This window comes from Gilbertella persicaria, assembly GCF_025201335.1.
Source record: "Gilbertella persicaria strain CBS 190.32 chromosome Unknown B0P05scaffold_19, whole genome shotgun sequence".
Classification (NCBI taxonomy): Eukaryota; Fungi; Mucoromycota; class Mucoromycetes; order Mucorales; family Choanephoraceae; genus Gilbertella; species Gilbertella persicaria.
Window position 1 is genome coordinate 245868 of NW_026251980.1, and position 20709 is coordinate 266576.

At 37.1% G+C, this 20709-nt stretch overlaps 15 protein-coding genes across 15 annotated transcripts; 6 read left to right on the forward strand and 9 right to left on the reverse strand.

Annotated features, from left to right (window-relative positions):
- Nucleotides 1–111: 111 nt before the first annotated feature.
- On the reverse strand, nt 112–1214 carry B0P05DRAFT_469973 (glycosyl transferase-like protein; the record flags this gene model as incomplete). The annotated part of the gene is made up of 2 exons (XM_051574528.1): nt 112–422; nt 467–1214. The coding sequence occupies 2 exons, from the start codon at nt 1212–1214 to the stop codon at nt 112–114; spliced, it is 1059 nt and encodes a 352-aa protein (XP_051435036.1).
- A 983-nt stretch (nt 1215–2197) lies between these two features.
- Nucleotides 2198–3311, forward strand: B0P05DRAFT_541307 (uncharacterized protein). The gene is made up of 2 exons (XM_051578159.1): nt 2198–2687; nt 2730–3311. The coding sequence occupies exons 1-2, from the start codon at nt 2229–2231 to the stop codon at nt 3057–3059; spliced, it is 789 nt and encodes a 262-aa protein (XP_051435037.1). The 5' UTR covers nt 2198–2228; the 3' UTR covers nt 3060–3311.
- Nucleotides 3312–4049, forward strand: B0P05DRAFT_541317 (HIT-like domain-containing protein). Its single transcript, XM_051578160.1, has 6 exons — nt 3312–3424; nt 3472–3513; nt 3555–3597; nt 3649–3664; nt 3715–3824; nt 3866–4049. Exons 1-6 carry the CDS (start codon nt 3369–3371, stop codon nt 4022–4024), a joined length of 426 nt encoding a protein of 141 aa, XP_051435038.1. The 5' UTR covers nt 3312–3368; the 3' UTR covers nt 4025–4049.
- A 240-nt stretch (nt 4050–4289) lies between these two features.
- B0P05DRAFT_637361 (uncharacterized protein) lies at nt 4290–5002 on the forward strand (the record flags this gene model as incomplete). Its single annotated transcript, XM_051583644.1, has 1 exon — nt 4290–5002. The coding sequence occupies exon 1, from the start codon at nt 4307–4309 to the stop codon at nt 5000–5002; it is 696 nt and encodes a 231-aa protein (XP_051435039.1). The 5' UTR covers nt 4290–4306.
- On the reverse strand, nt 4987–7272 carry B0P05DRAFT_541320 (copper amine oxidase). Its single transcript, XM_051578161.1, has 4 exons — nt 6618–7272; nt 5942–6559; nt 5655–5889; nt 4987–5598 (listed from the first exon to the last, which is right to left on the reverse strand). The coding sequence occupies exons 1-4, from the start codon at nt 7201–7203 to the stop codon at nt 5046–5048; spliced, it is 1992 nt and encodes a 663-aa protein (XP_051435040.1). The 5' UTR covers nt 7204–7272; the 3' UTR covers nt 4987–5045.
- A 718-nt stretch (nt 7273–7990) lies between these two features.
- B0P05DRAFT_541324 (uncharacterized protein) lies at nt 7991–9435 on the forward strand. The gene is made up of 4 exons (XM_051578162.1): nt 7991–8295; nt 8339–8568; nt 8611–9034; nt 9101–9435. The coding sequence occupies exons 1-4, from the start codon at nt 8110–8112 to the stop codon at nt 9263–9265; spliced, it is 1005 nt and encodes a 334-aa protein (XP_051435041.1). The 5' UTR covers nt 7991–8109; the 3' UTR covers nt 9266–9435.
- Nucleotides 9436–9931: 496 nt separating this feature from the next.
- Nucleotides 9932–10435, forward strand: B0P05DRAFT_571529 (uncharacterized protein; the record flags this gene model as incomplete). Its single annotated transcript, XM_051581380.1, has 2 exons — nt 9932–9938; nt 9990–10435. The coding sequence occupies 2 exons, from the start codon at nt 9932–9934 to the stop codon at nt 10433–10435; spliced, it is 453 nt and encodes a 150-aa protein (XP_051435042.1).
- Nucleotides 10436–10673: 238 nt separating this feature from the next.
- Nucleotides 10674–12106, reverse strand: B0P05DRAFT_541331 (uncharacterized protein). Its single transcript, XM_051578163.1, has 4 exons — nt 11662–12106; nt 11479–11603; nt 11213–11383; nt 10674–11164 (listed from the first exon to the last, which is right to left on the reverse strand). Exons 1-4 carry the CDS (start codon nt 11807–11809, stop codon nt 10694–10696), a joined length of 915 nt encoding a protein of 304 aa, XP_051435043.1. The 5' UTR covers nt 11810–12106; the 3' UTR covers nt 10674–10693.
- A 226-nt stretch (nt 12107–12332) lies between these two features.
- B0P05DRAFT_579258 (uncharacterized protein) lies at nt 12333–14740 on the reverse strand (the record flags this gene model as incomplete). The annotated part of the gene is made up of 5 exons (XM_051581914.1): nt 12333–13121; nt 13162–13238; nt 13297–13917; nt 13975–14467; nt 14510–14740. 5 exons carry the CDS (start codon nt 14738–14740, stop codon nt 12333–12335), a joined length of 2211 nt encoding a protein of 736 aa, XP_051435044.1.
- Nucleotides 14741–14834: 94 nt separating this feature from the next.
- B0P05DRAFT_469972 (vacuolar membrane protein-domain-containing protein) lies at nt 14835–15594 on the reverse strand (the record flags this gene model as incomplete). Its single annotated transcript, XM_051574527.1, has 3 exons — nt 14835–14955; nt 15002–15418; nt 15461–15594. The coding sequence occupies 3 exons, from the start codon at nt 15592–15594 to the stop codon at nt 14835–14837; spliced, it is 672 nt and encodes a 223-aa protein (XP_051435045.1).
- Nucleotides 15595–15635: 41 nt separating this feature from the next.
- On the reverse strand, nt 15636–16875 carry B0P05DRAFT_509957 (Alpha/Beta hydrolase protein). The gene is made up of 3 exons (XM_051575597.1): nt 16600–16875; nt 16423–16537; nt 15636–16356 (listed from the first exon to the last, which is right to left on the reverse strand). Exons 1-3 carry the CDS (start codon nt 16859–16861, stop codon nt 15663–15665), a joined length of 1071 nt encoding a protein of 356 aa, XP_051435046.1. The 5' UTR covers nt 16862–16875; the 3' UTR covers nt 15636–15662.
- An 11-nt stretch (nt 16876–16886) lies between these two features.
- Nucleotides 16887–17387, reverse strand: B0P05DRAFT_541345 (uncharacterized protein). The gene is made up of 2 exons (XM_051578164.1): nt 17210–17387; nt 16887–17161 (listed from the first exon to the last, which is right to left on the reverse strand). Exons 1-2 carry the CDS (start codon nt 17317–17319, stop codon nt 16978–16980), a joined length of 294 nt encoding a protein of 97 aa, XP_051435047.1. The 5' UTR covers nt 17320–17387; the 3' UTR covers nt 16887–16977.
- A 45-nt stretch (nt 17388–17432) lies between these two features.
- Nucleotides 17433–18251, reverse strand: B0P05DRAFT_571533 (uncharacterized protein; the record flags this gene model as incomplete). The annotated part of the gene is made up of 4 exons (XM_051581381.1): nt 17433–17756; nt 17802–18016; nt 18064–18094; nt 18138–18251. The coding sequence occupies 4 exons, from the start codon at nt 18249–18251 to the stop codon at nt 17433–17435; spliced, it is 684 nt and encodes a 227-aa protein (XP_051435048.1).
- A 156-nt stretch (nt 18252–18407) lies between these two features.
- Nucleotides 18408–19624, forward strand: B0P05DRAFT_571534 (uncharacterized protein; the record flags this gene model as incomplete). Its single annotated transcript, XM_051581382.1, has 3 exons — nt 18408–18603; nt 18653–19032; nt 19238–19624. The coding sequence occupies 3 exons, from the start codon at nt 18408–18410 to the stop codon at nt 19622–19624; spliced, it is 963 nt and encodes a 320-aa protein (XP_051435049.1).
- Nucleotides 19625–20068: 444 nt separating this feature from the next.
- B0P05DRAFT_447881 (uncharacterized protein) lies at nt 20069–20278 on the reverse strand (the record flags this gene model as incomplete). The annotated part of the gene is made up of 1 exon (XM_051573837.1): nt 20069–20278. A coding segment is annotated over one exon (210 nt), but the record flags the coding sequence as incomplete, so codon positions are not given.
- Nucleotides 20279–20709: the final 431 nt, after the last annotated feature.

Sequence of the window (20709 nt, forward strand, 5' to 3'; positions counted from 1 at the left end):
CCTTAATTTTGTTAATATCCAGCCGGAAGGGATCCCTTAAGCATTGCAAACAAATTGAAACACAGATTTTTTTAAAAAAAAAGTGTATATTAAATTACCAACTATGCATGACTAATCATCAAAGTCCTCTCGAATACAACCACCAGGCAATAGAAACTTGTATTTCTCTGCATCTGTTAAAATAGCAGAAGGAAGACCAACACCTGATTTGGTTGATTTCATAGCACCCAACTTGGAAATCATGTCTCTATAAGTGTATGATTCTGGTGGCATGTCAAAGATATCAGTTCCATCACAGATTGTCTTTTGAATTCGATTAGGTTTCAATATGCCTTCATGTCGAACTCTGTCTGAGTGAGAATAACTTTGCATTTTAAACTGGAATTCTTTAAGTGTACGAAAACAAAAGGAGCAGTGCCAGCCTATATATCTTTATCAGCTATGATCCGCATGACATTTTACTTACCTGCATCAGCTAATAAATATTCTGTGATTTGTCCATGACTATAGAATGTTTGTCCTTCAACATATTGAACGACATGCGCTCTCCAGGATTCCATGTCTAAAAAGAACTCAAACGAATACAGATAGTTTCGAAGTTGTAAATGTAGTTTGTTAGGCACACCTTCACACATCTTGAGCATCCACAAGGACTTGTTTCTTATGATTTCATCTACATCAGACATGACTACAATATCACCTGTTTTAACTCCAGCATCTATAAGTGCCTGATCCATGGCTATCCGCATTGTTCGCTCATTATAGAACGGTCCTTCACCAGGCGGTAGTGCGTATTGGTCAATCATCACATGATGTATTTTGGAAGCTGCAAATTCAAACTGGTCTTTGTGCTGATCAAATGTCAAGTTTTTCGGCTTGCCAGTAAATGTAGCGTTGGATTCTAGGATTACAAATGTGTCTACAACGTTCCATAATTCACGAATACGGATATGAAGCAAATCAATTTCTGTACTGAATATAATGGCATCATACACTTTGGTTTGATTGAGAGTAGTTTTGTCTTTGAGTTTCCAGCCATGAAGTTGGCACAAGTCTTCCATAGGCACATTTTCAGCATAGTAATGAGGAATGGTTGTGAATACATTAGGACGTTTGTCCCATATGGGTCGAGTATAGTAACCCAGGTCAGTGACGAGTGTGGGCTGAAGTAGAAATAAGCAGAATAGACTGGATATAATGATGATCAGTATCATCATCATACGTATTGTACGATTTGTTGAACTACAGAAGGTATAATTCATTTCTTTTTAGAGTAGAAAACAAGAAAGAAAGGGGAAAAAAAGGAAATTAGATGAACAAAGAAATCAGGGAGTGCTATTATAAAGCATTACACAAATTTTGCTAAGCTTCAGGCAACACAAAGAAAAATAGTTTCTTTTTCTGGATTGAACATATTTATTATTATACGCAATTCCATTGAATTTCCTTTTATCATCTTGTCGAAAATATATATAAATCTATTCTAGGAAACCTATTTAAATAGACTATCGAAAGAGAGAGAGAAAAAAAAGAGTTGTTGGATCCGTTAGTTTTGATCCTTGTACTACTCCCAAACTAGTACCCTTTTAGAAAAAATATTCATAACCAGGTATTGGCTCATGATAGAAAAAAATCGTGTACTACTTTTATCATAAAAATATTTTAAATCATTATTTTCAATTGTCTCTAGAAAAATAATGGCAGAAAATATCGTAAATGGCTTGATGTATTTGGTGTAACCAGACAAAGAACGCCATAGTCTCTGCGTATTATTTTGATCTTCAATTGCAAGTACACTTCTTTCCTCTGGTCAACTAGAATTGGCATTGAAAGGGACACCCACTGTTTCTTTTTTTTTAAACATAATATTCAATAAAGACGACTGTACTCTATTTCTCAGAAAATAAACACTGGTATTTTTTTCTTCATTTTATTCAAACCAACCAATTCTCGTACAAGAATACATTGGTCTTGAAGGAGAATACCAATAACGAACAAATATCCCTAAACCACTGCAATTTAAGATGCATTTAACGATTGAACACCCGCAAATGAAATTTGTAATACGTCCAAAAAAAGATTCATTGTGAGCTCTACTTTAAGTTGTTGCCGAACGATTATTGGTCTGATCTCAATCAGGCACAATAAAAAAGAGAGCAACAAACTCATTCTTGTGTTTAATTACCCTTCTTCCCCCTTTTTTTTCTCTCTCTCTTTTTTTTTTTTTAATGTCAAACTACTATTATGACCATCAAAACAGCCATCAGCATGATGCTTATGCAATGCAAAACTATCCATCGTACCATGCTAAACTAGAACAACCTGATGGCTACTATCAATCACCACAACCATTATTGTATAACGAATTTAGTAGCTCAGAAAAGTTTTCTAGAGCCAACAACCGACCTCGGTCTTGTTGTGATAGAATATGTTGTGGTTGCTGTACATGTTGTCCACGTTGGTGTCGTTGGATAAGTTGTATTTTGTTACTGCTGATCATTGGATTGGCTATTGCGATAGGTGTCTTGGCTGCGTTATTTAAAGAACCTTCTGTAGAATTTACGGGAATTCAGGGCCAACCGGCATTTGGTCTGGAAGGAACAACGGCTAATTTAAATATCTCGTTGGGTTTCACGGTTAAGAATCCAAACATTGAAAGCGTCACATTCAAGACACTTACAGCTACCGTAAGCATCGTACAAGTTGAACATAAGCTGACCTAGATATAGGCTAATTATCATGGTGATACCACACAATTGGGTACTGGTACACTAAATGACCTTCATATTGGTTCCAATTCAATCACCAATATTTCATTCCCTTTTAATATTTCCTTGAATTTATTAGCCAGCGAAACACAAACAGTGGTCACTAAACTCATGTCTGATTGTGGTCTAAGTGGAGGAACAGCCAAAGATATTCAGTTGGATTATAAAGTTGTGGCTACAGTCAGTATCATTGGTATTCCTATCAGTATACCCTTTTCAAGCAGTGCTTCATTCAAATGTCCTATCGATGTAAGTCCGCAATATCTCTTTTGTTCACTAATTTGTTATTAGTCGAGCCAATCATCCATATTAAATGATATTGCAGGTTTATTGGGCGCAAGTGGCAATAATGTAATGGGTGCTATTGCAGGTGCATTGCCCAGTAACATTGCCAGTTATATACCTACGGGTACTTCAATCCCTACTCAATATACCTCACTTATTCCCACCCAATATGCTTCCATGATTCCTACCCAATATGCTTCATTAATTCCTTCTGGACTGTAAATAAATATTATTCTTTTTTTTCTCTTTTAAATGACGCGCTTGTTTCGCTTCACTACACCTTTTTTTAAATTTTCATCTGTACCCTATCGTACCATGTCTACTGCTCATAACCACCTTAAAGATGATTGTATCTTTTGTAAAATCATAAGGTAAAAAAAAACATATAAAGCGTGTTCTTTTAACTCAATCTCGACAGGAAAGAGATTCCTTCTTTCAAGTTGATCGAGACTGAAAAAAGGTAAAAATATATAATACATGTATAAATCTAATAGGTTCAAGTTATTCTTTTATGGACATTGAACCCTTAAGCGAAGGTCATTCGGTAAATGTACATTCTCTATAAGCATAGTGTTTCTTATGCTTTGTTATTTAGTTGATTATTCCCAAATGTGAGCTCTTTTTTTTTTATATGAAACCATCTCATCAAGACCAAATATAGATCATGCAGAATTTATGCATCAAGTACCCGATGAGTATTTGACTGACATATTGCCCATTGCTAAGAAAATTGCTTCCGCTGCTGGTCTAGGACAATACAATGTCTTACAGGTAAGTTTAAAGTAGATGGAAAATGATTGATAAGTGAATAGAACAATGGTCCTCTTGCAAACCAAGCAGTTCCCCATGTTCATTTCCATGTTATTCCCAAGCCAGATAAAGAAACTGGCTTGGGTGTTCGTTGGAACCCTCTCAAGAAATCATTGGATGAGATTAAAGCCGCTCATGAACGTATCATCCCTAAGCTTTAAATAAAATGACTACTGCTTTATTTCATTATTTGAGGAAACTGAATTCCTATAGATCTTAAGATAGATCCATTTACGTATTGAATGCGTTGAAAGCTATCATGCACTTTAAGTCCCCACATATTTCCTTCTTTGGTATGTATGAACGCATCCACTCAAATTTCTGGATCCAAGCCAATCAACTGTATTACTTAAGATCTGATTGTCGTCATAGCGACTATAATAAATCAAATGAACGATGCATCTCTCTTTTTTAATACCTTTCTCTCTCCCTCTCTTTCTTTCATGTCGTTACGCTTTAAAAGAACCCTTCAAGTCACAAGGGCAACAAGACCATTATGTCCCATCTATCAATCTCGGTTACAAACACGCCCACTTTCCATCTGGACTGTACCCAAAATCATCTTGGCTACCACAAGTAAAAAAAAGCGCGGTCTTATTTTGGGCACACTCGGTGCTGCTACTTTTTTAAGTTCTGTCATGGGGCCTGTTGTCTGGGTAGCCGCAGGCGGTGCTGCCTCGTTGTTTACCTGGCGATTGCTTAAAAAGACACAGAGCTGGTGGAACTATTTATCACCTATCTTGGGTTCACATCAGAAAGACCAGCCTTCGTTATCGCAAGCGCTTTTATCTCAGATTGGTACACATCGAGCAGCTGAAGTGGTGCGTATGGAAGCTATCAAGAGTTTGAAAGACTATTTTGGCAAAAACAAACAGATGCTTCAAGAATTCGGATTGGATCATCCTAATGAACTTACGTGGGAAGATGTGCATAGATCAGAAACAGTACGCTTAGACAGTGATAAGCACCAAGTGTCAGTTCAGTTCTGGTTGGAGGATCAGACGTCAAAAGGACCCAGGGGAGGAAGTTGTGAAGTCACTGCTTCTGCTGTTGTAAGTGGACAAGGCAATGTTGCATTAGAACAAGTGAAATTGAGTTCGCCTGGTTGGCATCAAGATGAAATTGTCATTGGCAATTAAAGCTTTTTTATTATTATTATTCTATAATACAAATATAAACAATTTAAAGTTTGGTTGTACAACAAGTACTTGAGTTTGTAGTGTCTTTAGCATTCACAGATTGGTTGATCTTTTTGTTGGTAGGGGGAACATCAAGTGCAGGGTTAGCAATAAAGAAGTTACAGGGCTTCATGGTAAATCCACAGTATTCCACAGGCATCAATGGGAAATCTTCCACACGAGGCAAATGCGTGATACCAAACGTATACCACAAAACAATATCTGTTTGTTCAATGTTCTTGACTTCACGATTTGCCCAGACTTCAACCGTGTTGTCGCCTGCAGATTGGTTACAATAAAAGCCACCAGCAAACATTTGATCTTCATCATAAGGTGTCACCCATAATGTCTTTTTGGCGAAACCAGCGCGTTGAGCGACCAGTGAATCATCTTGAGCATAAAAGGGACAAGTATGACCGGAAGTAATCTTCCAACCAACGGGTGTCTTGCTATAAGGATGAATACGGTCTTGATTGATGATCTTGAAGAAGCGAGAGGATTCCCAGTTGGCCATCTGTTGACCTTCTTTTGTGTTCTTGAGTGTGCTGTATTGTGTACTAAAACCATTGCCAAAGGGTTCATGGGATGACCGGTAGGATAAGGTAGAGTGTACGTATCTACTTTTTGGACCGAGTTATTCTGACCGTCAATCATAGGATCAATACGCATCGTAAAGAAGTGTTGGTGGTATTGAGCATTGATTTGAGGAGCGACGATGGTACCCATGCCTTCAGGAGATTCATCTTCAGCCAAGACGTGTGTGTTGAGCTCACCCGTAGCCTTGACTTCGTATTCAAAAGTACCGTCTTGGTAAAAGTAATAGTAAAGACCATAATCGTAATTGGCAACTATCATTGAACATAAGTCATGATTCTACCTGAGTTTTTTTTTTTCTCTTACCTGTAACAAATTGAGAAATCACCAATCTTCGAGAACGAATGGTGTGAGCACGGTTATTACGATAATCCGTATGTTTCATGAGCACACCATAATCTTCTTCATGCATACAGATAGCATTAGGAATCTCAAAGGGCTTGCCAGCATGATCATTAAAAGTAGCATCAAAGTAATAAATCGAACCCAGACAATCACAACCAAGCAATAAGCTGTTTGTACAAAGACCCATACCATATTCCCCCACATCAAAAGCGTGCTTGCGGTGATGAGGTGTGTTTGTTTCAGCATAAGGTACGACCATTTCAGATAAAGAGATACGATAGAACAAAGGACGCTTTTCAGGACCATCTTGATAACTCACATTATGAATCACAAGGCCTTCACGATAGTTCATCGAGATACGCATGTTCCATTTTTGCCAGTCAATTTCATTACCCTTGACAGTAAACGAGACACCTTGAGGTTGTTGAATGATGATGGGTTTTACGTCTTTACGGTAGTTTTGTTCGCCAATGAATTCAGGTAAAAAGTTATGCTTTTCTTGAGGAATGGTAGGACGAGTAAATTTAGTACTTCTGGGTTTGATACGTTCAATAGCAATGACTTTCATTTGACCAAGATCTATAAGAAACAACGCATGAGCCTCTATCAGACACACTCTTGATTCAACCCAACTTACCAACAATGGGAACAAAATCCAAAGGATGAGCATACTGATTGTCTTCTTCACAAGTACGCATGTACATCAAAGCTTGCATTAAACGCTTTTCACGACCCGGATGAGTAACATGACGGGCAATAGCCCATGGATCCGAAAAGACAGACGACATATCCGTAATACCCAGTTCAAGACACTCTTGACGCACTTTTTCATCCTTGATCACCAATGCTTCGACTTCAAACATTTCATCCATGGTCAAGATGGGTTGTACATCAGGAATGTATTTCCATGATTTGAGTTGACCAGCGTCCAAGGAAACAACACCTTCGTAACATTTCATGGTCACTTTCTCCAAGGCAACCACAAGTGCTTCACGTTCAACATGTGTAATGCGAGGTTTGGAAGTGTCCCAGCCGAGATAAGAAAGCATGACAGATTTCTTGGGTTCCTTTAGCGTAATGGTGTTGAAGACAAAGTCCATGTCGGATTTGGCTTGACGAGCAATGGTGGCTACTTGAACAATTTCATCCGCACTCAATTGATCGAGAGGATGAGCATGTTGATTGACAGCAGTAACAGGTTTCAGTTCTTTAGTGGTGGACATGATTAAGTTTAAGTTAAGAAAAAAAAGGGGAGAAGATAGGGTATTTCCCTTGCATTATATATATACACTTGACATGGCTAATTCAGTTACAAATCAAGACCAATGATATGATGAGAGAGAGAAACAGATAAACAGTTATTTGTCATTACTAGCCTCAGACCAGCTAAAACATAAAGAGGTACAGATTCGAAGGGCGAATGTCTTTGTTTTAGCGGAACAAGTAAAACCTTTTCTTGACCCTTTGTTTTACCAGAAAGTAGGATAGAAACCAAATAGAAATGAACTGAGCCATAGGGACCTACCTTCATGAACGATAGAACCATAGACACTTTATGCTTGTGTTCAACTCAATACACAACACAGACAGTGAGGGGAGAGGGGGGTGAGGATAGGAAAAGGTATCACAAGAGGCTTCCCAGGACTGTTTTTGACAAATCAATGACCTCTTTTTAACAAAAGCTTATCGTGCGAACATATGTCTTTATAGGGTATAAATCATAACACATGCTATTGTTTACATCTGAATATAAACAATTCATCTATGTTTCTGTATTAGCTTCTTTTTGCACAAGACATAGTGGTTTTTTGGTTGTAGTGGAGGCTCATGGATATTGTCCAATCAGATAGCATGGATGAATAATCCTTGGTGTTTGACCGAAAAAGAAAGGGTGAGAAAAAGGGCTGATGTATGTTACACCGAAACAATATCATGTAGATAAGGTAAAATGTCGGCTTCTAAATGAGCTTGAGACTCAGCTAAAAGTGAAATACTCATCTATTTCGAAACAAGTGGCCATTTATGCGTGGCGTTCAACATTGTGACAGCTTTTCTTTATTCCAGCTATTGATTCAACAAAAAAAAAGTGTTTGTTTTTTCTAGATATATTTCCCCCCCTTAAATAGAGAATGTCTGTTCAATATACAGTTGCTGATTTAAAACCTCGAATCTTGGAAAACATTGACAAGTTAGAGTACCCGGCTGCTTATACTTTCTGTCAACGTGCTTTAGAACTTGAACCACACAATGCAGAACTGTTGGAAATAACAGGCCAAGTCGAACTCGAACTTGAACAGTTTGAGTTGGCAAGAAAGGTAAGCTTGAGTTTATTGACTTTATTCTGACCAATACACATAGCACTTGTTGGAGTCGATTCAACTTGAACCCAACTCAAGTTATAGTAAATACATGTACTTGGGTCAGTTGTCTATTGAAAAAGAAGCCATTGATGCCTTTCAAAAGGGTGTTGATTTGATGGTTGCAGAAAGAAACAAATTACCTGGTGAATCAGAAGAAGCCAAATTGCTAGGATCCAAGATTTCGAGTGCATTATGTTCCATGACAGAGATTTACTTGACTGATTGTTGGTAAGTGAAACAAGTCTATGATTACCCATCTTATGAGTTTAGTTTTGAACCTGAAGCTGAACAGAGATGCGAAGCTTATTTGCAACAAGCACAACAAGTTGATGCAGACCATGCAGAATCCTACCAATTGTTAGCTTCTGTTCGATTAAGTCAACAACGCAATGAAGAAGCTGCAGCTGCCCTGAACAAATCCATGGAATTATGGATCCATAAAGAATCTGGTGATCCCACAATACCCATTTACGATACACGATTGGCCCTTGTCAAGTTATTGTTAGAGTGTGGTATGTTTGAACACGCTTTTACTGTCTTGGAGAACTTGCAAAAGGAGAATGATGAAGTAGTTGATTTGTGGTATTTGTATGGCTGGACTTATTATTGTCTGGGTGATGAAGAAGAAAGAACACAAGAGGAAAGAATAGCATTATGGGCAGATGCAAGGGACTGTTTAGAGACATCTGTCAAGGTAATACACACACACACACACACACACGCACATACAAAAAAAAAGGAGTATGCTAACTTTATTTAGTTGTATTCTATGCTTGGCTCTGATGATGATGCTATGTTTGAACATGCTAAAGAACTTATTCAAATGATAAATCAAGTTGTGCCTGCTCATGTTGAAGAACCAGAAGAAGAAATAGACGAAGAAATAGAATTTGAATCTGAAGATGAAGATGCTATGGAAGAATAATAACAACAACAACATTAACAACATTTTACACATATACATTTTATTTATACATTGGCATAATGACAGTAATTTTTATAAAGACAACGAGAACATTTGATTGGCTGAATAAATATAATTGCATTCTATTGAATTATGAGGGGGATGAATTAACATGCCACACACACACACACACACACACACACAGACTATATTAAGTTTAAATAAATAAAGAATGATGGTTTCAATAAAAAGGATCATTTATTACATTCCTTAAGCCTATTCGTTCATCTATATGTGCTTTCTATAATACAGAAAATCTGCATAATTATGTAGTCGATCAAGGGTGATAAATTTATACAGATTTGTTTCATTGTTTTTTTACTTTTTTTTTTTTTGCCCTCTCCCCCTCTCTCTCTTTTTTCTTTCTTTTGAAGCCACTCTCTTTCATTTTGAAATCAATAGTTTATTATTACTATTTTACTCCTACTTTTGACTTTGTTCTCCTAAGAATTGTTTATTGTCGTCTTCCTATCTTGCTGTCAAAAATAATAAAAAATATGAGTTGTAATTTATCAATTGACTTGAATCCCCTTTTTTTTTTCTCTGTGATTCATATAAAATGAATTCGTTTTTTAACATTCAAAAGAAAGAACATTTGAAAACTTCTTTTTCTTTCCTTACTTTATCATGAAGAGTAAGTAATAGAAATGAAAACAAAAGACAGAATGCTAAATGTTATATCTAGTCGCTGATATGTTAAATCCGGTTACTGTAAACCGTCAACTTGCTTCACCTCCACTCTCACCTCCAGAAGAAGATGATATGTATTATTCAACAAAACGAAACAACAGTATAAGTAACCATGGTAAACCTCGAAGTCGCTTTTCAGATATTGAAGATGCCATTATATGTGAGGGTGTTGCTCGAGGATTGACTTGGGGCCAAATTTCAGGCCAATTGCCACATCGCAAACGTGCCACTTGCTTTAATCGATATCGAACACTTCAAGGCATTCGTAAATCCCGAAAAAGATCTTTACCGGACATGAGATCTCCACCTATCACACCTCCTCATTCAAATGCATGGTTACCTTCTTCACCTAATTATCACCGTAAGCAATCATTACCTGTCTTGGTGGCTCCATTACCAACAAGACTACCTTTACCTCTCTATTCAGACCGTATTCATTAAGTTGATCTCATTTAAGCATTTTCATTTTATTTCTATGCCTTTTTTCTATTTTTTTTTCTACGCATATACTTTCATACAAAAATTTGCATTAAAACTTACGTATCTATTCGCATTTTGCCCCTTCCATCTCCTTTCATTCCAATCCTATAACATTGTATCATTTGCTCCTATATATACATATATATATATATATATGTATATATCTTCTCTCCTCAATTTTTATGCTTCAATAAAAAACTTAACGTTACGTAATACACTTTATTCTTGTTTAGGAACAGATTGAGTCATGACAATACCACCATCAACGATATCTCCACTTTGATAGACACAAACAACAACACTGGCAGTAATAACAATCAAAAGAACACTTGTCCAGAACAACAATTGGAAATCACTGACAGCATTCACATATTGACATGACTCACCCACATAAGAAGATTGGCATTGACAAGCATAACAGTTCTTATCGACCTTGACACATTGGCCATGACCATGGCAGTAAGATGTGTTGTTCTTACAAGCAGAAGCAGTAGCATAACATACTTGAGCATCTGTCAAGACATCACGCTTCATGCTTTGTTTCATGGCAGGTGTGAATACAAACAGAGAAACACCACGACTATACTGTTGTTGGAAGTTGGGAATCACGATAGTCTCAAAAAGATAGTTCAAAATCAATTGAGCTTCTTTGTATTGTTCTGATTCAACACCATATGTATCAGCCATAGCCTACACAAAGATATGAGTGGAATGGTTTTCATGGGGGTCCATGTTTACCTGTAAAGAGTGCACTTGAATCACGTTGACATCTTTTTGCTTTTGCTGATAGATATCTTCAACTTCATGTATCAATAACGCATCAGCTTCATGACGAACATCAAATAATTCAGTCTTGAATTGATCAAAATCATGTTGAAAGTGGGCGTCCGTCTCTTGTCGAATCTCCGTCTAAAAAAATAAATAAAATAAACGCGTTTCAAAGTTAGAGGATGATGAAACACACAAGGAACCAGTTTTTTTTTTTTTTTTTTTTTTTTGTATACCTCTTCATAGTTGTAGGTTGCAATTGTCGTATCTGTCATTTGGTATACTGTATCTTGAACCATAGAGACAAAATGGTCGGGTTCATCATCAGACACATAAAATGAAGTCTCTTGTGATAATATAGCTACCATGTCATTCAATATCTAATTTTACTATATGGTGTGTTTTTTTTGGGTTTATACCTTGAGAGTCTTGAACACCAGCAACCACCACGACCAAGCTACCATCAACTTTCTTTTCAAATACATCATTGGATGCAGGCAAAAAAGAGTGGATGGCATTATCGTCGTCTTGGAAGCGTAAAGCAGGATGAGGCTGAGTATCCATCATGTTGGCATAGAACTGAGAAAAAGTATCTAACGATACTTCGGGTGTATGGTCTACAGAAGGAACCTTGATCAAAGAGACAGAGGAACGAGCTATAAAGTTTATCAATCGAGTTTTTTATTTATTTATTTCACGCGTCTGTCTCTATTTACCAAGAACACTTGTCCATAAGCATGCAACAACAGTAGTTAATGAAAACAACTTCATGTATGCAAAAAATAAAATAATAATAAAAAAATGAAACGAAAAAGAAAAAGAAGAAAAAAAAAAGGGAAAAGGAAAAATAAAGCACTGTGACGGTATTTTATTTAACTGGCAGGATAGTTCATGGAAGGAACATAATAGAATCCAGCTACCAGCACAATATAACTAAGGATAAGAATAGATCCCTTAAAGTAATTTGACTTTCCTTCTTGATAAGTATAAGTCAATAAAAACACAGAGAAAATGACAGAAATCACATCCCACCGAGGAAACATCAAACTAAAACCAAATAATCAGTCGACATTGTATATAAAATTGGAACTTACTTGAATGTAAACTTTTTCAATTCTTCTTTACCCCAGTTAAACCAAAGTGAAAAAGCAACCATAGCCGGGATTTGCAATAAACACACTTGAAGTGCATAAGCAGAACCAATTTCCATACTCAGCACAATATTACCATACAGTGCAAACGAAATAGCATTCATAAACTCAGTAATATTAGGCACAAGAGCAAATAAAGTAAGGCCCAAGAACTTTTCATCAATCGCTACGTTTTCCATGACTAAATCGACTGTTTGAACCAGAATTTCAGCAATGATCGAGTACAGTAAAGTGCAGCCAAACAAAACGGAATAACTCATAGTTTTACCCCAATTAGGGGAATCATGACCAGCAGCTGCTTCTTCCTCTTCCTCTTCTTCTGGTTCTACCATATGAACAAAGGAAAGATGCTGGGGTGTATCTGTTTGGTTTGTCAATAAATGATGGGGTTGGATGAGACTTTTACCTATCGCAGGAGGAGATGGATGTAAAGGTGTTCGTTCATCTTCATGAGCCTCTAGGATATGAACAGGGTATATTTTCTGATGAACAGGCTCATCATGCTTGGTATGTTGACTTTTCCAGACCATGTCTGCATGCGTATGTAAACTAAACAATAAACCAATCACATAAGCAGAAGGTAAAATAGCAGCACAGATCCACATGAATGGCTTGACACTGTTTTGATAGACAGGATCATCAAAGGGATTCATTTGATCATAGTAACAATGAGAACAAGCCATGGTATCATTCAGAGTGGTTGGACAACCTGTACAATGTAATTCAAACTAATAGAAATAAATAACTATCTTATCAATATGTACTTACAGAACCAAAGAATTGATAAAATAAAGTAGGTGATAGGATACCAATGATGGCCATAATCAGCATCGTACTTGTCACACCTTTCAATTTTTTTTTTTTTTTTTTTTTTTAGCATAGGTTAGTGCTAGGCTGACTTACCTGCACTTTTAGCATTGAAACGTTGTTCTTTTCTCTTGACAGCACCACTGACCATCGAAAACCCAGGCATCAACAACACACCTGCCAAAATACTACCGATCAAAGACCCCTCCACCAACGCACTTTTACCTGCCATCAAAGCAGCACCGTACAAGATAATTTCGATAATACTACCAAAGGTGGCATTAATCACAGCACCTAACCCCATACTACTCTGAGCAGAGACGGAACTGACACCCATACCGATAAAATAAGACAACGGAATCACAGAAGCCAGCGATAAGGCAAAAATGAATTGAGGGGAGGTGAACCATGCTTGAGGAAATATGTCCTTGAGGACATAGTCATCCAATATCACAAAAAAGACTAGGGGAATCAGGTTGATAAACATAATGTTGATTCCATTAAAAGTGTATTTGTAGTATTGCCAGCCAAACGCTTGATAGGTACATAGCAAGATGACAGTGGGGTGTGTACCGGTTAAAACCGAAGGAGTGGCATGAAATCGGAGTTTGAGTGGGTGGCGACGGAGATGGCGTACAAGGATATAATTCAGTTTAGCCATCGGTACAGTAACGACACACATCCAGCAGATGGTAGACACCAGTAACAATAAGGGAGCTATATGAAATCTTGTTAGCCTTCTTTTTTTCTATTTTTTTTTTATTTTCTTTATACCAAGCACTGTATAGAACATAAAATAATACAACCAAGCAGCAGGACCTAATTTGACTGTCTCCATCACTGCATGAAACCAGTTATATCCCCTTGATGTGTGTTGCTCTTGTTCCTGTTCTTCTTCCTCTTCAATAAAGATGGAAGTAGACCTTTCTCTTTCAAGGTCGTTTAATACCTGAGGTGTAATTTCAACTAGACGTTCAACATAGCGACCAAAAGGCCATAAAAGGTATAGACCCAGCTCACGTAACACGACATCATAAGCATGATTTCTAAACACACTTAGGGGAATCGACACCATAAACACCACCAGTGCCAGCCACCAGCCAAACACGACGGACCAAAGAATATTACCTGGATTTAAAAAGAGCTCGGAAGATGAAGACGGAGATGAATGCAATGCACTATTTGCTTTACGGACAACGGATCGAGACTTTTTATAAAGTGCTGGTTTCCATAAGGGAAGACCGAAAGGATGTTGTTTATTCATAGCCTATCTCTCGTAAGTCAGCGTATAAATGGGATAGTCACTTACGTCTTGTTTGTCTTTGAGTGTGAGTTCATGGTCCAAGATATCGGTGGACACTCCTGGTTCAGAGTCACCCAAGTCTTCAAAAGCGGTGGATTTTCTTCTTGTCATTGAAGGTTCTTCATGGTTTGTTTCAGGTTGTTCTGAAATGGCTCCATATTTAGTCATTGGTGTACGACTACTTCTGATACGTGTTGAAGGTGTTGACCGAGTCTTGTGTAATTTAGGTCTATCCATCATAAAGAAAGAAAGAAGAAAACAATAGAAAAAAAAATTTTGTTTCCTATTTAAATCCACTTTGACACAACCCCGTGATTTATTATTGTTATTATTAGGCCATGAACAAAGGTGTTCTTTCGTTTTTGTTTATCGTCCATTCCTCTTTTACCTGTTGTACTTTTAAAATTGTGTCTGTCAACCAGAATTGAAGTGCATTCATGACTAAAGGAAAACTAGACTCTAGTTGAATAACAGATTGTGTTTTATAGTTGAACTTACATGAGCATCACAAACACCAGCTGAAAGTGCGGATTATCCCCTGTCCAGTCTAATGCCATTTTAGCCAATGTGATGAACCAAGGCAAATAAACAATGATCTCATATAAACATGCTTTTGTGAGGATCTCTGCAGACAGAAACACAATCAACTGACGTGTCCAGCGAGACTTCCATCTTTGGCCATAATCGCCTGTCTTGCCTATCTCGACCCCTAATCTTTCTAAGCCAGCCATGAATAATGGAAGCCAGCACCAGAGCAATAAGACACCGACAGTGGTATCCATAGCGAGGTTTAAAAAATACCATGCGCATAAATCATCGTCATTTCTCTTATCATCTTTTGCTGCGTAACTGATACTGATATTAATACAATGAAGCATACCTGCTCCTATAAATTGCTTACTGACATCCAATGCCCTAAAATCATGATATGAATGATTATCTTATTGTTTTCTTTACCATATCTTTAAGGGTCTTTGTGGTGTCTCTGTGGCTCTTTTGTACATCAAAGTGATCAATACAGTCAAGAACAAGACAGATTGAATTAGAAGACCAAACCCATCCATCAATTGACATGTCTGTTGTGCTATCATGATAAAGAAAAAGAAAAGAAAAAGAATAAAAAAAAAAAAGAAGGAGGATGATGTGTTTCGTCCTCTTTTTATTTTATTCTTTGGTCACACGCTTCTTTTCGAATAGGACCACCAATGGCCCGATAACAGAAATCAGCAAATATGTTGTCTGCTCGCTTAAGGATCTCTTTATCTTTGACTACTTCACGCACACAAAACCAATCATGAACATCTTCTTCTATCACTGTTTGCCAAGCAACATGGTCTTGTTCTGCTTTCTCGGCCAATTGGATCGCATCATCCCTTAATACTTCCAGATGACCAATGTACATCAATACTTCTGGCGATAGAAATGCTTTGAATCCAGTCTGAAGTTGAGCAATACCCAGCGTATGTTGTTCTTCCTCTTCTTCCTCTTTATCGCAAGTAGGAAAATAGTCTCGTTTGATCACTTTGGCTGTATGTTCTGTAATATAGTCATATTTCTGATTGATTTGCCATGATGCTGAATCTGTCTTGTCTGTCACAAGTGGCGATATCAAAATAGTCCCTGCTGGTCTTGGTAATTCACGCACCTTACCTTGCTCTTGTTCTTTTTCAGTGACAATGTCAAACATGCTTGGATCATGTGTGATAAACAACATTTCAAGCACAAGAGCAGCACCTGCAGAATCACCTATAGCAATGACCTTATCTGTGTGGATACCCAAAGTATGAACAAGATGTTCATAAGCACGTACCACATCCTCTATTGGACTTGGATATCGATATTCAGGTGCTAATCTATAGGATCTTAATCCAATGATGACGCAAGCCCCCTTTCTTTCCTTTTTTTTTTTTTTTTTTTACCTGTAGTCAATACTCATGATCATACATGTTAACCCATATTTCATCTGGAGTGCATGGATCCAGGCAATCATGGTATCCATATACATTGTACAACTGCCAATACGAAATCCGCCTCCTTTCCCCAAAAAAAAAAAAAAAAAAAATGAGTTAATCCATACTTGTCGAATTGAGATTTACCATGGACATAAAATAAGACAACATCAGCTTCTTGGACACGCTTGAATACATCTTGGTTCTCTATATCTTGTCCTATCCAACACCCAGACCAATCGTGTTCTTTGACTCGATAGATCCACGATTGATGACATGGTCTTGCTTTTGTGATCTCATTCAGAATAAATCGAGCTGCTGGTGCTGGTAAAGAAAACACTTTTCGAAGTATTTTGATCACAGCCTTTGGAGGTAATTTTCTTATACTTGACCGAACACTGTTCATCATGAAAAGAAAACAAGAAAGAAAAAAATATTTATATATATATATAAAAACACGTGTGGTCGCATAATATCCCCTCTTTCTCCTTTCCCTTTTTTTTTTTTTTGGTATATATATAAAATCTAAAAAGTGCCTATAGGTAAAGTGATTTTCCAATTCCACCAGCCTTCACCTTGTCCAAACGTTGCATTTGAATCTGGACGTACTTCGAATAAATGTGGTTGCTGTAAATCAATCCAACATCTTCCTTGTCCCCAATAACAAGTGGAAGAAAATAAGGCGATCAATAACAAGGTACAATAGATACTAAAGTCATGTCAGCATGACACGCACAACACTTATGCATGAGCTTACCATGGTTTTTGATGTAAAAAGAATGAAATTAGAAACAAAATAACAAAAATAGGTGGCGCATCAGGAAATGGTAATAAAAGTAATGGAACAAAATAACGCATACAGTACATAATGGAAGCAACAATAAAAAGAAAAAGACAAAAAAGCACAGCAGAAAAAAAAATAATAAGAAAAAAGGCGCGTAGGATATCATTGAATCACCGACATTTTTTATTTTTTTATTTTACTCAAAAAACTCTTCAACAACACCTGGTCGAGCTGCAGAAAGAACAGGTGAAGATCGTTCTGTGATCACTTCCTCTGATAACTGAGATATCCGCAACAACTTCAATAAGGCTTGGTTCTCTTTTTTCAATTGTGCTAACAGTTGATCTTGGGGATCGATGGATTCATATTGATAGACATCACGTAGTGATCTTGCTAATTGACGAAGTTGCGTCTGGAGAAGTGTGTTTTCCATAAACAAGGCTGCTGTTGTACCCTTTTCTGCATTCAGTAATGCTTCGTATTCTCTTTTCAGTCTGATCTGTCCTTCTGTCACTGCATTCTATACAACTACATTAGCCCTTCTCCATCAAGCCATGGTACTTACAGCATGCAGACGTAATTTAGAGGTCACTGTCTCTAAGCCTACTTCATATTCTTTTACAAGGGCTTGTAAATCATCAACTTGTTTCTCCAGTTGTTTGTTTGTTTCTAAAGCTGCTTTTTGTGCAGAGAGGGCATCTTGTAATTGGGACTTGAGTTGTTCAATCACTTCATCTCTTTGTTCTGGCACGGTAGGGTGAGGTAGGCTCACATCGTGTTCTATTTCTTACTATTAGTTTTTTCTTTGTTTCTAACGTACAATATACCATCCACTAAAGGTTTCGCATTGGTTTTTGACTAATAAACATGAGTTTATATTCCATAGCGTAATTAGGTTTACTTTAAGGTCAGACAACTGATGTGTTAAAGAAGACGCCAAGTCTTGATTATGTTGTTGCTGATGAGCTAGTTCATTGGCCAACTTGTAAATCTTTTGTAATACTTCTTCTTCCATTATTATTTTTATTTAGAAAAAAAAAAGGGGGGGAAAAGAAAGATTTTTCCTGCCTTAAAGGGAGTCTTATAAAAAAAAAAAAAATAGGAGAAAGTATGCATTTAAAGGGCTTTCTTCACTGTGATGTTTTTTTTTCTTTTAGCTTTCTTTATTCAAATGAACACATTTTTTAAAGAGAATTGCCTTGGTTTAGTCTGTGGAGGTATTGTGTTTTATCTCGGTCTTGTTCGTTATTATCGATATCAACATATTCAAGCCTTACGTCGTCAATATCCTGATCCTCAGAGCGTGTTGGAAGATATAACCATAGCAAGAGAAATCCATGCAGCTACAGTACAAAAAGAGTTTCCTTGTGAGTATCTATTCCTCTGTTGATATGCCTACTGATACAACATGCCTAGTTCTAACACTTCGAGGCACTGAACTGGCCTTGTTCAAGACATTTTCAATCCCTACCATTTCAAAACTCTTGGTGGCTACAGGTGAATTCAAGTCTCGATGTGCTCGTCGAGCAGAAGATACAGAGCTGCTGACACTGGAAATGACCGAAGTTTTTGGTCGTATTCAAAACCAACGGCTCAAATGTCCTTATACATCTCAGGCAGATATCGATCTTCAATGGACACGCGCACAAACAGCCGTGAAACGATTGAATGAGATCCATGGTAAATACAAGATTCGAAACGAGGATTTTATCTATACACTTTCCTTGTTTGTGTTTGAACCAATTGCTTGGGTCAATCAGTTTGGATATCGCGCGATGGATCCACGTGAGATCAATGTAAGTATTGACTATATGAAAACACTCTGAATAAGTATGTGTAGGCTTTGTTTCGTGTGTGGTATGATATAGGTATTCAAATGAACATCCAAGATTTACCAGAGACACCAGAAGCCTTATTTTCATTTAAACAGGCAAGTGGACACATGCAGAAGGGGGAGGGGAATAAACATAGCAATATCCCTATTTAAACTCTCATGTATAGGTTTATGCTAACCAATCCATTCGTTATTCAGTCCATAATTGGCAAGTGGCTCAACCTACTATTGATCATTTATTGACACGTTTACCTGCGTGTATGCGACATGCCTTTTATGGTTTTGTTGTCAAATTATTGCCTACCTTGATTGGACAACACGATGCTGATGCCTTGGGACTCCCTCGAGCATCCAGACTGTTGTCTTTTCTGTATTCAGTCATGATGCAAGGATACGCATGGATGGTTCGGTATTTAAGATTACCTCGGTCCTTTTTTATGATTCGAACTCCCTTTTATGCAGATCTACAAGGTCGATTTATGCCTGAATATCATGCGTATCCTATTGTCTATCAGGAAGGTTATCGTATTGTTGAATTAGGTACCAAAAAGTAGTAGTTGTATGGAGTTTAAAAATAGTTTAATTAATTTTTTTTATATATATTTTTTTTTACATATAATATATATATATACAAATTTTATAATGCTATAAAAAAAAAAAGAAAGTGTGTGTATATGCTATTGAATAACTTAAAATGAAAAGAAAAAGAGAGAGAGAGAGAGAGGGGGGTAATATATGAAAATAAATTAAAACAACCAAGGACGAAAGAAGGTCTTGCATTCGGGATTCATAGGTGGTTGGTAAGAATACTGGTGAGATAAAGAAGATAATAAAGGACAACGAGATGGTTCTGATACTACAGGTGATTCCAGATCAAACAATAGTTGGTGAGGAAGTAAACTTTCAGCATTGGAAGGCAAGAGTGAATCTTCAGGATCAGCTTCAAACCAACTTGATTCAACCTTGTCTTCCTTTTTTATATCTTCATCACCAGGGAGATTAAAGTGTCTAAAAGTACAGCGAGATCCATAAGGACAAGCACCTGTTTGATGAAAAGTACGGCATTTCTGAGTCTTGTATTTAGGATGACGGTCTACTTCACGTAAATCAGCAGCACCATGAGCATATTGACACTTGAGACCGTATCGACAATGACCTGTTTCCTCCCAATTGCGACAAAGTTCAGTCTTGTACAGGTTTTTTTGCTTCTTGTCATCTTCTGTTGGTTTCTTTTCTTCTTTTTTGTCTATGATAAAATATGTTAGTTATATATATACAGAATAAGACATATGTACTTTACGTTTTATGTCACGTCGTTTATTGTGCTTGTTCTGCTTTGGTTTACGGTATTTACAAGATGAATCACTTTCTTCTTCGGAAAGACAAGGACTGACGTCAGTGATGAAGTTGCTGCGACTTTTTTGAGATACATCGAGTGCTTCAAACAGATGTTCATCAATCTCATACGATGGTGGTGTATTCAGCTTTTGATGAGGGAAATACAAGCCAAATGTAGTTTGAGGAGAAGTTGAGAAAATGTGAGTGTTCATTAGAAAAGAAAAAAGTAAATAAAAGGTGTCATTTTGGGGTGTTCCCCCCCCCTTCTATTTATAAATCCAGGAAAATTTTTCTTTTTTTT